The sequence below is a fragment of the Haliaeetus albicilla genome, chromosome 13, assembly GCF_947461875.1.
Source record: "Haliaeetus albicilla chromosome 13, bHalAlb1.1, whole genome shotgun sequence".
Taxonomy (NCBI): Eukaryota; Metazoa; Chordata; class Aves; order Accipitriformes; family Accipitridae; genus Haliaeetus; species Haliaeetus albicilla.
In genome coordinates this window covers 40,181,608-40,202,306 of record NC_091495.1, presented here as the reverse complement: position 1 = coordinate 40,202,306, position 20,699 = coordinate 40,181,608, and the positions used below count along the sequence as shown (strand labels likewise).

The 20,699-nt window shown below is 36.7% G+C and overlaps 1 protein-coding gene across 10 annotated transcripts in view; it reads right to left on the bottom strand.

Moving 5' to 3' along the window:
- The window catches only part of CDCA2 (cell division cycle associated 2), a 105,726-nt gene that overhangs the window by 79,204 nt on the left and 5,823 nt on the right, over positions 1-20,699 (bottom strand). For 2 of the 10 annotated variants that reach the window (XR_011327596.1, XR_011327597.1), the window contains exons 7-15: positions 20,049-20,296; positions 19,580-19,667; positions 18,841-19,061; positions 18,314-18,392; positions 17,614-17,669; positions 16,465-16,605; positions 15,566-15,740; positions 14,830-15,044; positions 13,549-14,424 (exon numbers count right to left, since the gene is read on the bottom strand). Coding sequence is in view for 8 of the 10 variants with exons in the window: in XM_069801064.1 (XP_069657165.1) it covers positions 13,585-14,424; positions 14,830-15,044; positions 15,566-15,740; positions 16,465-16,605; positions 17,614-17,669; positions 18,314-18,392; positions 18,841-19,061; positions 19,580-19,667; positions 20,049-20,296 (2,063 nt within the window). In the remaining 2 variants the exon portion in view is untranslated. Of the gene's footprint in view, positions 1-11,805; positions 14,425-14,829; positions 15,045-15,565; positions 15,741-16,464; positions 16,606-17,613; positions 17,670-18,313; positions 18,393-18,840; positions 19,062-19,579; positions 19,668-20,048; positions 20,297-20,699 lie in introns of those variants that run through there. The other 8 variants (XM_069801062.1, XM_069801061.1, XM_069801064.1 and 5 more) reach the window with 7 other exon arrangements.

The following is a 20,699-nucleotide window of genomic DNA, read 5'->3' as shown; positions in this document are numbered from 1 at the left end:
TGGTTCAGCATAATTGCACCGTTGTCTTCCACTATATTAAGCTGGAGAAATTAGCTTTCGGGTCATAGCTCCTGTACAGCTTAAGCTAAAGTGGCTCTCTTTATTTCAAGTAGTAGAAGCCAGTGCTTTCAGAACAAGATGGCTGTTTTATCTGCATTGACTTTGTCACCACATGGCTCGTTGAATGACAGTCATAAAATCCTAACAGGGCTACAAGCTTGTTTACAGGGTTTATTTTCTCCTGGACTCATTCCCACTTTGTACTTCCATGTGTATCAGAAACAAAACATAAGAACAAAGCATACAGTCTCAGGCAAAGTCAGCCTAACACTGCAAGGATTCTCTCTAAATCAATCCAGTTTGTATGTAGCCTAATGGAAAAATGTCTCAGAAAGAACATCTATCTGACACCACAATATGTATGTTGCGGCAATAAAAATGAGTGGGTCTGCTTCCACTGTAAATGTGGGGCTACTCTACCAGCTAAAGATTAGTAACACATATCACTTCATGCTGCAAACAAACATTAAAATTTAGGCTGGCATTACAGTAAAATGTATACATACAGATCCTGTACCTTGTAAAGGGGTAGCTCGAGTTGCAAGCAAAATCTTTTATTCTGTAGCATTTCTGTTCATTGCAATTTCCCAGATGAGTCACCTATGAGAGTTTACAACGAAGCACTAACTTACCCAAGTGAGTTGTTCAAACAGATTACGGCTTGTAAAATTTCCCCAAGTAGAGCACTGTTAACTAGAGACTCTGGTGCTGCACTACTTACCAGCTGGGAAAAAAATTTAGTTTCTACTAGATATTGTGAAGTTCAGCTTTTCAGGGCAGAGAAATTCCCACAGGGACAGGAAAAGCTACAGCTGATGAGCACATCCATAAAAATAATAAAAAAGGCACTTGTGATTATACCAAGATAATGACAGGAAATAAAAAGATTTCATGCACTGAACACTCCAGTATATTCAATCAAAATGCTTCTCCAACGTGGACTGCTAACTAAAAACTTGCTCTGGCATTTTGGAGCTTCTGATATCCCTCCTGTCACTGTCATATTTGGTAATCAACCCTATAACCTATGTAAGTCTCAAGTCCTTACATGTCAAGACACTTTTCCCCTGTCTACAGGAGGCTTATGTCTACGAAGCAATTGGAAAAGGGACAATGCAGTTTCAGAGAAGTGCTAGCTATCACTTCTTTTCAAAAGACTTTATCCTTAGATCTCACAAAACATGCAACTGTGCTTTGCAAAGCAAGTGAAGAGATTACTATCACTTAAACAGACTGTAAGCTAAACTCACACTTTTCATAAATCGAGCAAAACGGGAGAAAAGGACGAAGGAAAGGAGTTACAAAAAGATAACATTTCATGGCACAAAAAGCGCAAGCAAAACTCCCTATCAGCTGCGTAGCTGAAAATACAGTCCCAAGAGTGTCAGCTGATCTAACCAACATGATAGAGTCCTTTCCCAGAACTTGCTCACGAGCGAGAGCCCATCACCTGACTTCTGTCCTTTTCATTCTGAAGAAATTCTCCTAAGAGAAGCCTAAAGGTGTCTTCAGTCTGTTTATCTCAGAAAAGGTGTAAATTCATCTATCTGGCAGCATCCAGTTTCAAACTGTATGGCCATTTAGCAGAAAAGACCCAGAAAACTTTCATCCCAGGACTCTCAAATGCTGCCTAACAGAACAATGCAGAGGGCCATCAGGCTGTGGTTGAGCATGTTTGATGCACCTTTAAATGGGTTAGATCAAATTAGAATCCAAAAAGAAATTATTACCTCCCTTCACTTAAACATCTATTCTTTCTTAATAAAGTATCCCAGGCATTGAATTTCAGGCGCAGTGTTTTCAGGGATATACGGGTTATTTCCAAGCCGAGCTATTACCAGTGAATGCGGTGACATTAATATGAGTAAATGCAGGAAAAAGGATGAAATAAAACATATCCTATTGAAGGAAATGAGAGCTCCTTAAGAAAGAAAAACACACATAGGAAAGACGTGGGCATATCAGGATACAAATGGGACACTGGGGAGTGCCGGATTCCACAAGCATGATGTTATTGAAGTGTTTGATACCAGAGTAAGCACCTGCAGATATGAATTACATCCTTGTTCAGACCACTAACATTGGAGTACTGACATCTCAGGAAGTGCTTATGTTATATTTCAAATCCCACTGCCAACTGCATAAATATCAAATAAATCAATCATAGATATAAAAGACATTATCTTAAGGACTTTAAAAAGCTGAACAAGCCACCTCTCTTCTAAAAGTAGTACCACCCTTAAATCATTTGGGCTTTTTCTGTCAGTTGCACCTGAACAGCAATAACATTAATGTTCTTGACCATCAGACATTAAACGCTTCACCTCTGTACAGAAATAGTTAAAAAAAGTAATAGCTTAGTGATTGTGTCAAAGGTTTTGCACACTGTAAATATACTTTCCACTGCCTTCAAGAGGTGGACATCTCATTTTACACATGTAGAAACTGAGGCACCAAACCATAGAAGGACTTGTGCAATATCAAGAGAGCTCTAGAATGTCATGAGCAAAACAAGCTCAGGACTAGGAGTCCCTGTAATGTTTATTAGACCATGCAGTCTTCATTTTCAGTGTATTTTGAGAGGCTATTCCTGACCAAGACAGACAATGCAATCTAGAAATGAAATGTTCTTGTCATCTGCATGTATCAGGTAAAAACACTATTAAAAATACACTATGACCATAGTTCATCTCATTTTAAAGAAATGTTGTGATTTAACTGCGAATATCTATTCTGTGTTGAAAAATTCAGGTCTTAAGCTTCTGTTACATTTTCAATAATTTTTAAGAGGAAAAGTTACAAGTATCAAGATATAAAACCAAATACAACAAAAATGTGGATTTTAATAATTCTGTGAGCTTTAATAAACTAAGATTTTACTAGTGTCACAGAATTTTGGATTTTAAGAACACTTTTCAATTTAAGAGTTTCCCCATAAGCTCTTATTAGATTAATTTGTTATTTTTCCTTGCTTGCCATGGGAGTCTTAATTACTATTTCTCCAAATACAGCTACCATCCATCTTAATCAAGCAGGGACTATTTGGCCATACTGCTAAATCATCTGGTGTAATCAGTTTTAAAAAGTTTGTTTTGCAGTGAAAAAATGGCTGAGAAAGGAAGCAAAAGTAAATATATCTTTTTACATTTAGTTAGCAGCAGCAGGAAGATTAAGTAGCCATTCTACTAAATATTCATAAGAGTTCAGAATTTTTAAGCAGAAGTGTATTATGAGCCACATATTCTGGGAGACATGAAAAAAAAAAAGGTCTGCTGTGAAGGACAATTTTTGAATTGGAATGAGTTTGTGAATTAAAATAAAAGTAGCGGTAGAAGCTAAACTTCATTGCTGGTGATAATATCACTCGAACTCCCAAGAGCATAAATTGTCCAAAACCTGGTAATTTCCAAAGTGGAAACATTTGCAGGACTACTATCTTGCATGGAGTATACCAGGGAAGTCTGGTAGAAGTTCTGGTCCAGCCTCATAGGTGGTTATGCTGTGCAGGTGACTGAGCTTTATTTTCAGAGAAGCACCAACAATAAAGAACACTAACATGACCTGTCACTTGCTCTGAAGATGGCATAAGCACTGCAGACCAAGCAGCCCATCTGCTGCATTAGAGGCTTCAGAAGCACTGGGAATTGCCAGTGTCAGAAGTCTGCACTGTTAGCGACTTTGCTGCATTTGCTCTATGGCAGAAATGAAACATCTAAACTGCTGATTCCATCAGGGTTCTGGACAACAGGTCCTAGTGCTGATCTTAGAGTCGTGCCTTTTTCCCCTAGTGGAATAATGTAGTACCATTTACATGCTCTCATCTAGAACCCACTACAGCCAACATGAGTATTTCCACTGATTTCAGTATGCTTCAGAACAGTCTCTCTCTTCTTACAATCTTGCATTATCTACTATACACTTCGTTATTGAATGATTTCATAACCTGAATGTAGCAATAATATGCACAGTGTAATTAGTGTGTATTTAATATGATTACATAATTTAAATATGTTTTGGCAGAAGTCTTTTACAATCCCGTGCCAATTTCCAGTCACCAATTACAGTGCCAGTCCCTCAGCAGCTGGACCAGCTTAATGGTCCTTCTTGTTATGAACAGTTAAAGTCTGCCTGTGATTTTTTTCTTTTAAAAAAACTCACCTTTTACAAAGATTAGATATCAAATAGGAATAGAGAAAGCAGCTGTAGGGCTTGACCTTCTCTTCAGCCTGTTATGATTGTGGCATATCAAACCCTTTGAGTGAGAAAAACAAATTCAGTTAAGCTTTTGCTTGTTTGTTTTTCTAAGGAGTGTTTGAAGGTGCCAAACAAAAGATTTGGGATCCAAAAATCCTCTCTTTGCCCATCAAACAAACCTGGGGCAGTAGAACATGGTTTGTCCAAAATACTGATGGGAGCACGACTCAGAAGTATCACAGGAGGCTCCTTTCTAATTCAGCTCCATGGTCCAATTCAAGCCACTCATGAACCACTAAGTGTCCCATGCTGGGACATGTTTGTCCAGAAAGTTATTCTTCTGAGTTTTATTACATTGGTATTTATTTTCATTTATATCCTGTAAGGTAATTGTGTGACCTCAAGATGAACAATTCAAAACTTTCCAAATCCAACTTGCACCTGGAATATGTTTTTAGGTCCTTAACTGTCTACAAAACAAAATGTGCACCTTTGTGAAATCGCAAGCTTATCAGTTTTCAAAGAATAATTCTACCATATTAAAAAAAAAAAATCTGTTGATCTGCACTACTAAATTTAAAGGAGTATATTATTCCTTGTTCTGAGGTTTTCATTTGATATAGGAAACCATATCAAGTGCCTCCATCTTTGATGGGGAACCAGTCCATACACAAGAGGAAACACAATACTGTTACAGCTCAGACATTGTTCATATGGCTGCTGTCCCATTAATCCACCCAAATCCCTCCCATCCTCTGGTCTTCTCAGAGGTTCCTCTCATTTTAATCCTCAAAAAAACCCAAAATTCAGAGTTTCCAAGGAAGCTTTCATAATTAAGGTTTCATTAACAGTTTGCATACAAAACAAATGCATCTTTATGCAGCATTATTGTCAAAAATGAGACATTCCATTACCAGAGTTCAGTTCACAAGATACAATAAGAGCAGGGGAAAATGTAATGACAAAAACAAAGAAGGTTCAAGTTTCCTTAAAAAAGTCTAACCACCCCCCTGTTCCCTCTGTTCAGCTGCAGTAAGGTGAAAGGCTAAATGTGGACAGAATGGTAATATGTAAGCGGTTTCTAAGCTTTCTGGTGGGAATACTTAACAGCGTAAGTATGTTTCCCCTGGAGACCTTCTCCACCATTTGGTCCAATTTCTTACTCCAAGAACTGAACCAATTCATGATGTAATGCTCCAGGGAAAACATTCCTCTCGAAAAAGAGTATCTTCCTAGGGAGAAGTTTGAAGAAAACATCTTAATATTGTTTAAACAGCTTTTGGCATGGTCATACTAGTTGCACTACATTCAATACTGAAAGCAGAAGAAAGGCAGGCTAAAAATATGGAAACGGAAAGTTTTAGGATTTAGTTTAAGACTTCTCCGCAACTACCACCCCAAGTCCCTAGCCCTTGCTTATCCTTGGTGGAATGAGAAAAAAGAAATTTTCAGAAGCAGGGATTTTCTTTGCTAATAAAAGAACAACAATTTAAGGCTTTGGCTATTCTATGTGTCAGTATGAAACCACATATTTAATTCTGCCTATAGCCTTATCATTTTCTTTAACTCTTATACAAAGGTGCAATGCCAAGGCACTTACCACCACAGATCTGGCTGTGACTAAGGCTTTTTGTGGCTCTACTAAGAGGCATCATGCCAAGCATTAGAAAAAGTTCCTGGCAGCAATGCTTTAATTTGCTTAACTCGCAATATCTTGTGTATGCATACATTCATTCTCTGTGCTACCAACTGTTTTACTTCCCTTTTTGCATCATCACTCTGTGAACCAACTTGTCATTTTTGTGACTGGCAAGAGCTGGACATCAGCGTATTAAGCAAGAGGAGGAAGCGTTGGGAAGACAGAAGCAAGATAAGCAAGGCAGACCAGAAGGCAGCATACTCCAAACCTGAGGCAGTGGAACACAGTGATGCAGGAAAACTCAGCAAGGTATAACAGACCTCTGTCTACTGTGAGAAGCAAGCAGTGGGAGAGACGCAGAAGACAAATGTAAAGTGAACATTTGAGGCTTATATTCCATAGCTTGTATTATGTAATGCTTAGCATTAAGATAAGCTACATCTGCATTACCTACTCCTTATATAAACCTTACAAAGCCTTCCTTGCAAAACACACCACGGGTACTTAAGATTTTTTCTTGAGAGTAAAATGAGCTTTTTATTCATCATTAGTATTTGTACCCACACAATTACTTTTTCCTCAATAGCACACATGAGGATACTCAACATATCCAAGTCACAGTTCAAACACGAATTCCCTTACAACCTTAACAGATTTGCATTAGTGAGTATTATTTACTACCAAAACTCAGCATTACTGACCTTCCGAACATGGACCTAAGTGCATTTGTTTGTCCAAACATTTGTATGACACAGGCAGGTTATTTATGACAGAGTGAAGCATGGCTTCAAAAATATCTTCAGTATAACTCAGTTGATTTAATAGATGGTGATATTAGATCCATATTTTTCACCCTGATGTTACAAGTGCTGGCAAATAAAGACAAAGAGCAAGGAAACTGAGAAACAACTTAATTCAAGAACAGCACAAAACCAAACCCATACCACAGAGGGAATAAAGCGCCCTATTTTCTGATTCCTAGCTTGTTTAGTTTACTACATCATTAGGGCTTTCAAGCAATGATCACTATTTCTTCTTGCAACTTCTCTTCAGACTTTGAGATACCTTGTTTGTAATCTTTAATGATTTAATCACAATGATTTTAAAAATATGATGCTCATTTATCTACTTAAAAATATTATGAGTTTTGCATGTTATTTGTTCAAAGGGATTTTTACTTGTAGGTTGGGATTGTGAAGAATAAAAGATTTGTTTGCAGGGTGGGGGTTGTCCAGGCATGGTGTCTGCTTTGATAATTTAGTTTTAGTCCTTCACTGTTAAAATAGTTGGACGCCTCTGGGCATCGGTGACTAAATTAAAAGTTATTATTATTATTAATAAATATGGTTGTTCAGGCTATAAAACATGTTGCACAACATGAATTATCTCAGTTACACAGTGCAAGGTCTTCACTGAACTGATTGGCAATGCTAAAAAACCAGCAGTAAGCCTGCACCATAAAGAGGGTATTTAAAATAAACTTTAGTGGAGTTGGAAGCCAGTCCATAGCAGGCTTCTGTCAAGAGGTTTTACTGCTAGTTTGCTGGGTCTTATGTTTGTAGAATTTTCAGTTTCTTGGTAGACCCTAAACTTTTAAAGCCTTGAATCACAACTATTTATCACCCATCAGGGAGCTACATAAAATGTATTTTCCTTCAGAATGACTATTCTCATAAAAAAACCCTAATTTAAAAAAAAAAAAAAGACAATTAAAAATATTTTTTAAAAATCTACAATATAGCCCAACTAACAGGGATTCTTAAAACAAAATACTATGAACCACAAAAATTAATGCCACCTGCAAGCTGTAAATATGTGCATTATTTAATTTTTTTCCAAGTATTTTCTTTGGCCGTTACATTCAGCTGAACAAGGCCTAAAAATTGTCAAACTAAATTCTTGTTTAAGAGTAGAGCTCTAACTACTGCCAGTTTGAGTGAAACACACATCCAGGTTTAGGGAATATATTTTGTTTATTTTGGCTGCAGCACAGGGTAGAACATTTTCCATCCCATCCGAATGCAGTCAAAAAGGTTTTGAAATATTGCACAATAAAAGCCATTCATTATATCTGTCTCCTCTCCCTTCCAAAAACAAAAATGGCTGACCAGTTCCAAATCCGTGCAGGGGGCAGGAAGATGGGAGTCAAGGGGTCACTGGAAATAACCCAAGACTAACACCAGGTTTTTCAGGTTTGAGTTAGGGAATATGTTCCATGCCCTCATTCCCAGTGCACACAGGTTTTTCTTCTTCCCCCTCCAAAGCTTGGTTAAAGTAGTTAATTGCTCTGTTATGCACAATTTACAGGACTTAATTACAAAACTAATACATTAGCCTTCTTGTCTATAAGTCACAGGCACAACTTCATCTTTTCCACTGGGACACAGTGAAATTAGACCTTACTTTATTTCAAGTTAAAACATTTTGATTTGCACTGTTTACCTCCTAATTTTAAAAATGTGCAATTTGAAGGAATACCCAACTACACCTTACAGTTTGTTTTTAGATTTATTTCTATTGCTTACCTACCTGTTAGCAGCTTGAAAATGAAATTTCTTTCACTGCCCACTCCTGTTCCTGTGTGCTTAAGCTACACTTGGCATACTTCAATGGCTTTTTTTTTCCTCTCTTCATTTCCTTGTACATAGATCTAACAATGCTTTTCTGTTTGCTTCTTTGTGCATAGATCAGTTCATCACTAAAGTCTTCCCAAGTTTAAGTAAACTATAAGAGTGCTAGAGGATTCAGTGAGAAGGAGGAAGAGTAGAGCACAAACATTTTAGTGCATTTCTAAACAGCAGCTAGACTAGATGAACACACAATAGTGAAATTAATATGCACATTTAGGTGTTTCAGTATCCCCTTCTATTGCCCAATTAGTCAGAAGCAAGTAGAGAAAAATAAGCTGTAAACTAGAGGAAGTTTAATTTACAACTGATTATTTTAAAGGTAAAAAAAAATAAAAGCATATACTATTCTTGTTATTTTCTTTCCCCTGCTTACCATGAGTGTCAGGTTGAGCAACTTTTACTTCTGTTAACGCACATGTGAGAAAACTTGGTCATATCATCTCCACTTTTGTAACTCATGTGCATCTTAATTATGGCAAAATATTGGCATAATTCCTGGAAAACACTAACACTTTCCCTTTAAAATTTCTTAAAGAATCCAAGTATAAGTATTGTTGTTCTTTGTATCTTCAGCCCACTAACATTAAGCAAATTTAAGCAAACACCATTCCAACTGTGAAATAGTCCTTACTGCTAGTTGTCAGATATTCAGCTATCTGAAAATGTATCAACACTTCACCTCATAGGGTAGTGCAAGCAGAAGTGACACCTAATTACTCTTACTTATTAACAACATCATAATTACAGATTGGCAAAATAATCAGTCTTCCTAAGACCCACCACTTGTCCTCTATGTCAGTCAGAGCATGATAATTACATGGCAATCTGCTAAATGCAATTATTCAGCAATATACACTTAGTGTTAGCTACTAACATACTTGAAGCCATTTAAAGTCTATACAATACGGCACTTAACGTTAGTGAAGTACTTTTAAACACAAAGTAATTTTTATCACAACCCTCTAAAGAAAGAAAAAGCCTCCCTTTAGAAGAGCAGGGAGAGTAAATGAGAGGTGAGAGTGGCCAACACCATAGATTTATTTAGATACCACTATAATGCACAGACTGACATGGAGCTCAGTACTGCACAAAAAAAAGAAGTCAGAACAGTGACTTAAATTGAAGACTATAGAGGCTAGCCTTCACAATGGGAGACTGCACCAGCCAGCTGCCCAGTCTAACATACTGCCTAGTGATGCTTCACCGATCAAACCGAAACACAACTCAGTTTTACACTTCTGACTTCGCTGCAAATAAAACTGTTTTATTAGAGTGACTAAGCTAACTAATGTGACAGAATACCATTAAAATCTATTGGAGATAGTGCTGCAATTAACAGCTGAAAATTAGAACCACAAACTCAAAATATCTTGACTCTTGAGACCCATCTGCATTTGCACGCAATACACCTTAATTTTAATTCCTACACCCCCCCATGGCAATGAAGACAAGAGACCACTTCAGAAAGTTCTACTTTTGATTGAACTGGGATAATAAAGTTGCTGGTCATTCAAAGGTTAATGTTAACTCCATTTTAGAAAAGCAAATCTGAAAATGGAACAGCATTGTTCACTCCGCTGTTCACACTTCCTGCATAACAGCATGGCCACCAAGTTGTAGGTTACACTATTTCAGGAGTCTATAGAGATACTCTTCTGCAGAAGAGCAGCGAGTCACGTGAGATCTGAAAGTACTATTTTGTTAGCCTTGCATGAAGAGCGCTCTCCCAAATTCCCCAGTTCCTTCCCATGCTAAACAGCCCCCAGTGTTAGCAATGCTCCGGCTCCCTATTCCATGACAGATTCTATCTCAGCTCTTAACTATTAGGCAAGTCCCAAATCACCTCTTGCAACCCTAATCTCTAGCAATCAGAAAACACAGCCAGAAAAGACCTCAAGAGGCCATCCAGGCCCTATCCTTACCCCTAGGAAGGATCATATGTCATTCCTGACAGATATTTGTTTAATCTATTCCTAAAAGCCTCTACTGATGGAGATTCCACAACTTCCCAAGGCAACGTATTCCCGTGCTCAACTATCTCTGCTGCTGGCACTTTTTCTTAATGTTTAACACAGACATTTTTCTCTAATTAAACACATTATTTCTTGTGCCATTCAGTACAGATATGGAGAACAGATTATTACATCCCCACTTAAAACAACCTTCCACATAAGGGAAGACTTGTCTCCTCTCAAGTCCTCTCCAGATTAAGCCCCGTTAATTGCAACCTCTTTACTTCTCTGTAGGTTCCAACCTCACCCTCACGAAAGCCATGCAAACTGCCATCAAGCATCTACATATAATTCCCAACAACCCTTTTCAACCAAGCTGTGCCAGGAGGAAAATCCAAGCTTTGTTTTCTTCTCCTTACCCTCGCTCTTCTATTTCTGACTTTACTTACGCTTCACTTCACATCTAAAGTGCACTTAGCCTACCCACTCAAGAAACCTCTAGGGAGAATTCGCTTCTAGTGCTGCTGTGACTGATGCATAGGACAGCAACAGCGCAAAAAGCACGTTCTAGGCAGCAGTTTAGATTAAGCCCTCTAGTATCATACATACTAGTTTATTGCCTCTTCCTCCAGGACAACTCTTTACTTGACCTGACTATTCATGTCTGGTATTCAGTATCCGATACCTACCATCTTCAAAGGTTTCATTCACTGCTATATTTGGTTTCTAAAAGCTGTTAGGCAAACCCTAACATCTCAGCTCAACTGTAGTGCTCTACTGTGTTTAAAAGTGCAATGTGATTTCCATATAGAAAGCCATATCTGAATGCAGTGCATAAGCATTTCATTTTTTCCAGATTAATGTCAGTGCGTAGTTCAGTTGCTGGTTTGATCTTTTTTTGAATGTTAGAAGTAGCAGCTATTATTAGTTTTAATCTCAAGGAGTTTTAGATTTTAACCTTCGCTAGTACCTCTTCAAAGGTTTTGCACATTATGATATTATTTTCAAATTCAGTTACAACCATAAAAACTCATGTCAGACTGCCCTCTCCTGGTAAACCAACACACTGCTGTCACAACAAGATTCAACCCAAGTAACTATTGCCATTCTGTTTCCAAATCTAAAACTTTTCATTGTGACACAAAAGCAAACCCCAAAATAAAACATCAAGTAAACTGTTCTGATAATTTCAGTAATGTTTCTAAAGCAGCATAAGATGAAAAGCATTTAAGTAGTGAAGTTTCTTTCAAATTGCCTTAGGAGTTCTTGTCTTGGGAAAAATTGATGATGTCTGTAGAGAAAAGTAAAACATGCATAAAAATGAAAACTGTTCTGTTTGCTTTTAAGCTTTATAAAAGCAGCCAAGTACATAAAGTATTTTATTCCACATCAATAATGTTAAAAACAAGGTCACAGCAGAGATCATTTTCAACAGAAAGCTATTTCCTTCAAGCTGGCACAGGTATTTGACTAGGGCTGAAACAGAACAGTATGAAAAATGAAAGCAACAGCAAATACTTAAGTAGACCACCTACAGTCATCACTTTTTATTACATTGTTCAAACTAGAAAAATGAAAACAGTAAGATGACAGGTCAACTACTGAATAATATGCACTGTATTTAGTATACACACACCAAAGATTGGAAGTGTCCAGAAATGAAGTACAGCTTTATTTTATGATGAATGTTTTACTTTCCTTGGCCATTTAATTTTTTAAAATTAATGTTATATACAATAAAGATTTAAAAGCCTTTTTTTTTTTTTTTTTTAAGTGACCAACCTTCACAGCAGAGAAGCAGAATTCATTAACTCTTTCCAACACAAAATTTAGTCTTATGTATAGGAACTCTACCCCCATTCGTGCCCAGAAGGTAAAGCAAAGCCTTTTCAGAAGATGGTAACAGCTTCCCCGCCTTCTACTCCTCCCCTTCAAGCCAGAAGTGAGTTCTTCCTTATTTGCAGAGTATCTCAAGAGGTTTTTTAGGATATTTTTGAAATCTGGAAGAAAATTCATGCAGATTTCAAAAGCAATTTATAAGGAATGATCAAGCACATGGGAAACATCAACACTTCAAGGAATTCTAGCTGAAAGGGCATACTTTACAACATCGTGGTTTATCTACTAAAATCAAATTCACATTTCATCTGCTTCAATTAAACTTCAAAAATATAACAAAATCTTAAGCTTGAATTCTGCTCTTTCAAAAAAAGGAAAGAGCCCTATCGGCAAAATATGGATTAGCATCAACTCCCAATCATGTAAAAAGTTACTTGTCACCACAGATCATATTTTTGAACCATCAGATTTGTTCCTCTTTACTTAAAACAGCTGAGAGTCACACATTTGCTGACATGTCTCCATTTAGCAACTGCATATATTGATTGTGCATTTGCAAGCGGAGCAAGTATAGCAAGATGGTCAAATAAAGACATCTAGTCTAACAATCATGACTAAGTTTCAAGGGCAAAAATCCCACACTAACGTGCAGGTATCACAACTGTAAACATTTATCTAAACACAATAAAATCCCAGACTGTGATAACATCCATACAAATGCATGCATAAACATTATTTAAATTTTATATCTTGTCTTGCTGCTGTATCTTGCAACAAAATTCACTAGCCCCTAGAAGAAATCCTTTCAGCTCAGAAAAATTGTCTTTGCCTTCTTGAAATGACTGAACCTGGTGTTGCAAAGAAAACTGGTTATTTGTTGAGTTTTTTATAGTATTAGCAGTGTTTAATTGCTATTGCTCTATAGATAGCACTAAAGTATGAAAACACATAAGCAAGGATGTAGACTACAATAAAGAGGTGATGGCAAATTCACTTCATCATGGGAGAAAAATTTTTTATCCTCTTGATTACCTGCCATGACTGTCTACCAGACCAATGCTTTGAGCCAAGCTAGGTCTTCCACGCAGTTCTGATCTTCAAGCATTTTAGGCATCAAGAAAATCACTTCTAAGTTATCCAGAAAATTAATAAGGAAATAATAAGTAAGGCAATATAAGTGGTAGAGAGAAGAAAACAGCACTTAAGGGAGAGAACATAAGAATCTAACACTGACCTTCAGTTTAGAAAATCAGAGGTAGCTGAAACCTCACTAAATGTTATTTTCAAGAGGTATTTCTACTTCTTCATAGTGTTTTGGGTTCCTTCTGACCTTCCTATATACAGAATTTGTTATGCTCCTTTTCCGGGTTTGAGACCAAGTTGTTGTTTCGTGAGGTGTAGATACACACATGCTTTTCCTCTTCCATCTTTTGCAAGGACCATCAGCAGGATTAGCAGAGTCATTGTTCTCCTTCCCTGGTGCTGAAAACTGGATGAGATTTTGTTCTCTATGGTGAATATTCTCAGATTCTGTAAGGATGGATGTGCTTATTGTTCTCCTGGTTTTGCAAGCAGAAGCTAGCAGGGGAGGGTTCTTTGGAATCTCATTGGGTACTTGAATCCATGCAAGTCCTTCAATTTCTGCATCTTTATGTAATCTCATGCTGCGCCTCACTCTTCTTTCGCCATTGTCATCGCTCTTTCTTCTAAAAGGCTCCAAGGAGTCATTTTTTAGCTGAGGAACAGATAAGACTTCTTCCACATTAAAAGAAGAAACTGGAAAATCGTTTCCAGTTATTTCTAATTTTTCAACAGGAGGAAAATAGATGGCACTACTACTTCTTCTTCTCCTTGGTGGACTACCTCTTATAGAATCTTTTGGTGGACACCGAGTTCTTTGGGCACCTTCAGGTACACTAGTGTCCTCTTGTTCCAGAAATTCTAGCCCACTTAGCCGCTCTGCCTTATTTAGGAGATTTCCTTGTAATTTCTCATTTTCTATCAAGGAACCACTTTCTTTTGCCTCTTTTACACATGCAGTCTCTTTACCTTGTTGGAAATAGTCAGATGTAACAAAACCACACTTTGCATCTGGCACAATGTTTGAAAACTGGGGAGAAAAAAAAAAAAAAAGAAAAAAGTTGGTTTTTTTTTAAATGTAGGCAAAAGGTAATCCACAAAAAACTGTTTTCAAACAGCTGACAACTAAACAACTGCTACCGTCTTCCTCACCAAGTCTAGTTATTCTCGGAAAACCCCAATGAACACATAGAATCCTGCATCTTGCAGTCTGCTCCAATGTGTGGCCAAACTTAACTTGCTTTGAGGCCTTGTTCAGTTGGGTTCTGAATACCTACTTCCAAGTATGGAGATTCCTTGGCCTCTCCAGGCAGCCTGTTCCAATGTTTAATCACTCTTATTTTTTTTCTTCCCCAAAACATGACTTTTTTGATCCAACAACATCAAGCACAATTCTGACTTATTTTCTAGCAGTATCATGAAGCATATCAGTTACCTTATGATCAATGCCAGGAACAGACTTCAGATCACCATCTGACACCTGAAACACTGTATTATTGGAACTGCTGGCTTCTGCAATGTCCAGGTCCTTAGGGCTTGAACACATATGAACCGCACAGACATTTCTCCCTCTCATTCTTTCAACTGCTGGCTTCTGTTGAACATCCTTGTGAGCATTCCCGGATTTGGTATTGTCTAAAAACAGGTCCTCTGAATTGGAATAAACACATGGTTACTTGACTCTACTTGTGAATGTACAAAACTTTTTTTTTAAATATTGGAACAAAAGCTTTATAGTATTTTACTTACATAACAGTAACCTTCTAAGTAACCATTCCAGATAGCTAGGGCAAAAAAAAGAACAAACAAACCAGAAAGCTACTGCACATCACTTAACTATTCATGCCCAACTTACCAGTTTTAAAGACTATGAGAACATCAGTATCCAGTCAAAGAACAGAGAGGCTTTGTTTTGGTTTGGGTTTTTTTTGTTTTTTTTTAAATCAGCTCTACACTGGAGTCCAACAAGAGTTAAATGTATCCAATTGGAGATAGAGATTATTAATCTGTTAGATCCTCTGGACTCTACTATTACAGAGGCAATTAAAAGTAAAAAATGTATACTGGGCTCTTTACCTATGCACAGAACTCAAGATAACTATCAACTGTTGAAATAAAAAATTAGAAGCAACACAAAGAGCAAGGCAAAACAAAACTAAAAGCCATATTACCTGAAAAAAATACATTTGCCTTTGGTGAGTTTGGAGATGAGGCAGAAGAGAAAAACTCTGGAATTTCAGGGATAGGGCTGAGAAGAGGTTTCTTAGAAGCCATCTCTCTTTCCCCATATAAAGATTTTTTTACTTTTTTCTTTCTTCTTTTCCCATAGCCTGTATGTTTTATTTTCTGAAAATAATTGAGAAGACTGAATAGAGCACAATGTAATTATAATGATCCTGTCAATATTTTCCAACAAGTAAGTGACACCATTACTGCATTTTGATAGATAACAATTGTTTCCCCTAAAATGAAGGTTCCACTCATTCTGCCATCTACAAATTAACGTAAAAACTCAAAGCAAAGGAGAATTACTTCTCAAACATGAGATCTGATTTTTGTTTCATTTAACGAAATCTAGAAGTCAAAGAAATTAGTCCATCAGCTCAAAACTACAGGTTCTTCATTCATGCTTAGTTTGAAAAGGAATATGTGCTTTTCCCTCCAATACATGAAAGCAAAAATCTTTTAGAAGTCTCATGCCTTTACAATACTTAACCAGCATATAACTGGGTGAGTTCAAAGAACTACTACTGCATACAGTCGGTAAGAGAAGAACCATAAACTTGTTTTATGTCCCTGAAGTCTGAAAAGTGACACACACCCCCCTCCACCTCCATAAAGTATCCTTTTTGCCCTATAAGTATTTAAAGCCTTCTAGTCACCCTTAACAAGCAGTAAGAAAGAGGGGTAGGGCAGTAAGTGTAGGAAAACAAGACAGGCACGAAGAAGTATTGGCAGCAACAGGAAACGTAATGCCCTTTAGAAAATCTTTACTACAAAGATCAAAATAATCACGTAAAACACACACGAGACACTTAGCATTCACCAACTGCAGTGGACTGTCACTTACTGGTGTCTTTTTGGCAGCAGATGTGGTTATATTCTTTTGTTTTTGAAACTTGTTCTTTCTTGGATTTTTAGTATCTTTAACATTCTTAGTATTTGTGGCTCTTGAGATGCTAAAATCAGTCCCCTCTGAAACGGTGCTACACTGTTGAGGAACATGAATTTTTCAGTTGTTGGGGTGCATGTGTATGTGCACATGCATAAGCTTGCTTTTTTTAAAAATACACCACAGTCCAACAGTCATAAGAATCACATTGTAATTAGTCTCTGTTACTTCATATATGAGGTCATAAAAGCTAGACACTCATAACTGGAAAGTAAGATTTATAAAGCTAGTCTCTTCACACAGTACAATATAGTCCTATTTGTACAAAAAGGACATTCTAATGAGAAAATAGTACATTTTCATCTTCAGCTATTCCTTTCAGAGGAAAGCACACTAGAACTGTAGAACACTGAAGTCTGAAAGCACTTCTTACAGAAATTGTTGCACTACAAATTCTATGCACCTTAAAATTCCAGAAACCAGAAGACATACATGTATCATATGCTGTCTGCCTTTTGGCTAGCAGACAAAAAGGTTAACAATACTGAAAATCTTTAGCACTGGACTTGGGAACACAATCACATTTTCACTGATACCGAAAATTCATCACAGGTTACAGAATAAACTTGACTTTATTAGCCTCGATCTCATGTTTCTGTGTCTCCAAGAAATTAAACCAAATAGAAAAGTTAGACAGAAAACTTCATTTCCATTCTCCTCATTTTTTTGTGATTATAAGTTTTTAGAGTCCCATGAGCAAAGCCCCTGACCCTATGAATGAAAGTCTATGAATAAATCTCTTCCAAATTTTGTCAGACTGTTTGGGAAAGTTCCTGGAAAATTCAACAGAAATAGTAAATTTAAGTATCGGGCTATAACCAAAAGTGTTCTTAATAACTGGAAAATCATTTTCACTCAAAAATGAGATTTCCTTAAGACAATTACCTGCACTAACATGAGATATTTCCATATACCTGGATATATACAAACCTCATACCTGAAGCTGTAAAAACTCTTACAAGCATCAGGACATATAAAAGATAACAATTCTGCCCGAAGTCGTTAAAAAAACAAAACAAAACAAACCTCACCACTAAAGAAACTTACCTTCCTTTTAGTAGAAGAACGAGTTTTTATCATGTCAGATTTGTCAGTTTCTGCTATTATATATGAAGAAAATAAGAATATTGATTCAGTTTAAACACAAAAAGTTAATCACATTGAGGAAATTATCCACATAATTTCTAACATTGTCCACAGCATGTTTAGTCATCTTAGTTCCCAGTAACTAGTAACTTAGTCTTGAGGACTATCAAACATGGCAAAATAAAAAAAAAAAAAACAAAACAGCTTGCTTCACAAAACAGGAAAACAAAACTTGTAAGGATTTGGTAACAAAATGATTAGCACTTACAGAGCTTTCATAGAGATACATACATACACATGCACAACCCCCTTTCAATTTTTGTTGTTGTTGTTGTCTTGCTTGCTATTTTAAAGACATCAAAATTGCAATATCAGAAACAAGACAGTAAGCCAAATTGCTTAAAGCAGTAAGTCTAATTTGATCAGACACTTTCACAGAAAAATACCACAAGGTCTCATAACATCCAGATAACCTGAACAACAGGTAAACACTGCAACTACTGCAAAGATCGTTAGAAGAAAGCAAGAGCATTTAAATTTTAGCACAATTGAAATAACCCATGAATAAAAACAAACAAACAAAAAACCCCTTGTGTCACCTCTCAATTTTCAGATACAGAAAGATGCATTATCTAATGACAAAAATACAAGTTGGGGTTACCTTCTGCATTTTCAACAGGTAAGAGGTCTTCTGCAGCAACAGGACCCTCCACTAACTCTTGAAGAGGCTCAAGACATTCCTTTAAACAAAAAAAATTTTTTTTTTTTGGCAATATACTATACCAGATATATACTGAAAAATGCCTGGTCCATTAATGTTTGGAACAGCCAGGCAATTTGCTTTTTTTTTTTTACCTTAAAGAACGCAGCAGCTCATTTGCTATATATGGCAAAAAGAAATACAGTATCAAAAGTATATGAATAAGCCAAGGCAAAAAACATTTCACGTGCTACCAATACTCAACTTTAAAAACAGCTCCACAGGCCAAAATGCTATTTAGAATTCATAAAACGAAAGTTCTCAATGTCATTTTAAAGCTTCAAGCAGACTGTATTTTAATATTTTAGCAATTCCTTTTGAAAACCAAGCAGACTGAGGAAAAAATTAAACAAAAATTGAACATTCACAGAGACCAGGAGGCTGTTTTTATAGTTAAGAAACCCGAACCGCACCAACAAAAAACTTACATCATTGCAATCAAAGTTCGGCTGGGATAATGGTTCTTCAATGAGACTTGACCTTGCAAAAGGGCTATTACTTTGTAATCCTGGATGACGGACTGGCGTTGCTCCTTTGCGCAATGGAGTATTTGCAGGCAAAGTTTCATCAAATATTTCTGGGCTTAGAACTTCTCCAAAAGTAACTCTTTTCCTCTTTGGCTTTTCAGAGCTATGTCTTTCAGTTTTCTCTATTGTAATGAAATACATAGACTGCTTAGTGAATTTAAACCAGCACTTTCATAGAGCAGAAACTTTTCAAGGTCTTTTTATGAGTCTTAACATTCTCTAAAGAAGTCACACATCCCCCAAACAAACAGCAAAATACCACCTTTACCTGTCCTGTGGATTCAACCAGAATTTTCACTATAGCTTTATTACAGTATCAAGAATTAAGGAAGAAAAAAAAAAGAAGACTAGAAATGCCTAACTGTTCCACAAGTTTCAGTTGACAAGTGTAAAATTTCTTGAAAAACAGGTGATTCTAGTCTGGTATTAGAGGCTTTCTGAAGTTTTGGGGTGGGATTTTTTTATTTTTTTTTTAAATAGACATTACTTTCCTTGCCAACTTTATTTTCATACAGTAGGATGCCACATGAGCTACTTCAGTGGTGGTTAATGCATATCATTCTTCACATTTACCAAAGAGGAAAAACCTTATGATCCCACATAATACTCTGCCTGTGTAAAAAACAAAGGGGAATCTGACCTGTTTGCAATGCTTCCAAGATTTTTCCACAATTGGAGATTGCGAGAGATTCACCTCCTCCTCCGTCAACTGCATCGTCCAAGTATTCCTATCAAATTTAAGTGACACAATCATCTATTCAATACCATTTAATTAAAATATTGTCCTTGTTCAAATCAAAAGTGAAAATAACTTTTTCTGTAAGCAACATTTAATAATCACTCCAATTGTTTAAAAAACCTACTCACTTTCTAAATGAATAAAACTCAACAACACACATATGGATCATCTCATAACATTAAAGCTTCAAACAAAGCTTCCAAGATGACCAAAGAGCAAACAGATATCCATTGACAGCATTAAATTATTCCCAGTGCATGTCAGTTAGTCAAAAAGTATCTTTAACCACAATTCAACTTCTGCCAGTTCAATAACGACTGCAGAAGTTCATCCTTAGTATCAGTACCTCCATATAAGTCAGCTAACCAACCTTCATGCTATCCATTAGTTGTTTCGCTGGTGTTTTCTTCAATACAGATCGCAGATGGGAGCCACTCTGTATATGTTCATTTAATGAAGTATTTCCTGTTTGTAGTGGTGTGATAGGTGGTGTGATAGGTGGCTTGCTTTCATCAAATATTTCCAGGCTCAGTTCTTCTCCAAAACTAACTTTCTTTCTGCTTAGATCTGATATAACATTACTTCTAACATCTTTAGCGATGTGGTCAGAACTGAAATCTTTAGAGCAAGTAGACAGATATGACAAAGACTGAAGTAAAATTGAGAAGACTTTAGTATTAGCAACATGAACTATAAATGTACACATCTCCATAGATTCTGTACATCAACATCACAAAAAAATCCATTTGTTTCTAAATTTCCACTGTTATTGTGCCACATGTACATTTCATATTTTGAGGAATTTACAAAACATACAAAAGAAAAATGGGAGCATTGCATGAAGGAAAAGACATTTCACATAAGGATTTCTCTCATCCATGTAAAGTGTGGCGGGGAGTATTCTCTAATGTACATGGAGGCACTCTGTACATTAACATTCCTCTCTCCTTCACAGGCACGAAGTACTGAACTATACTCTTTTCCCTAAAAATGGCCTGACTAGCAAAATTAAGGAAAACTC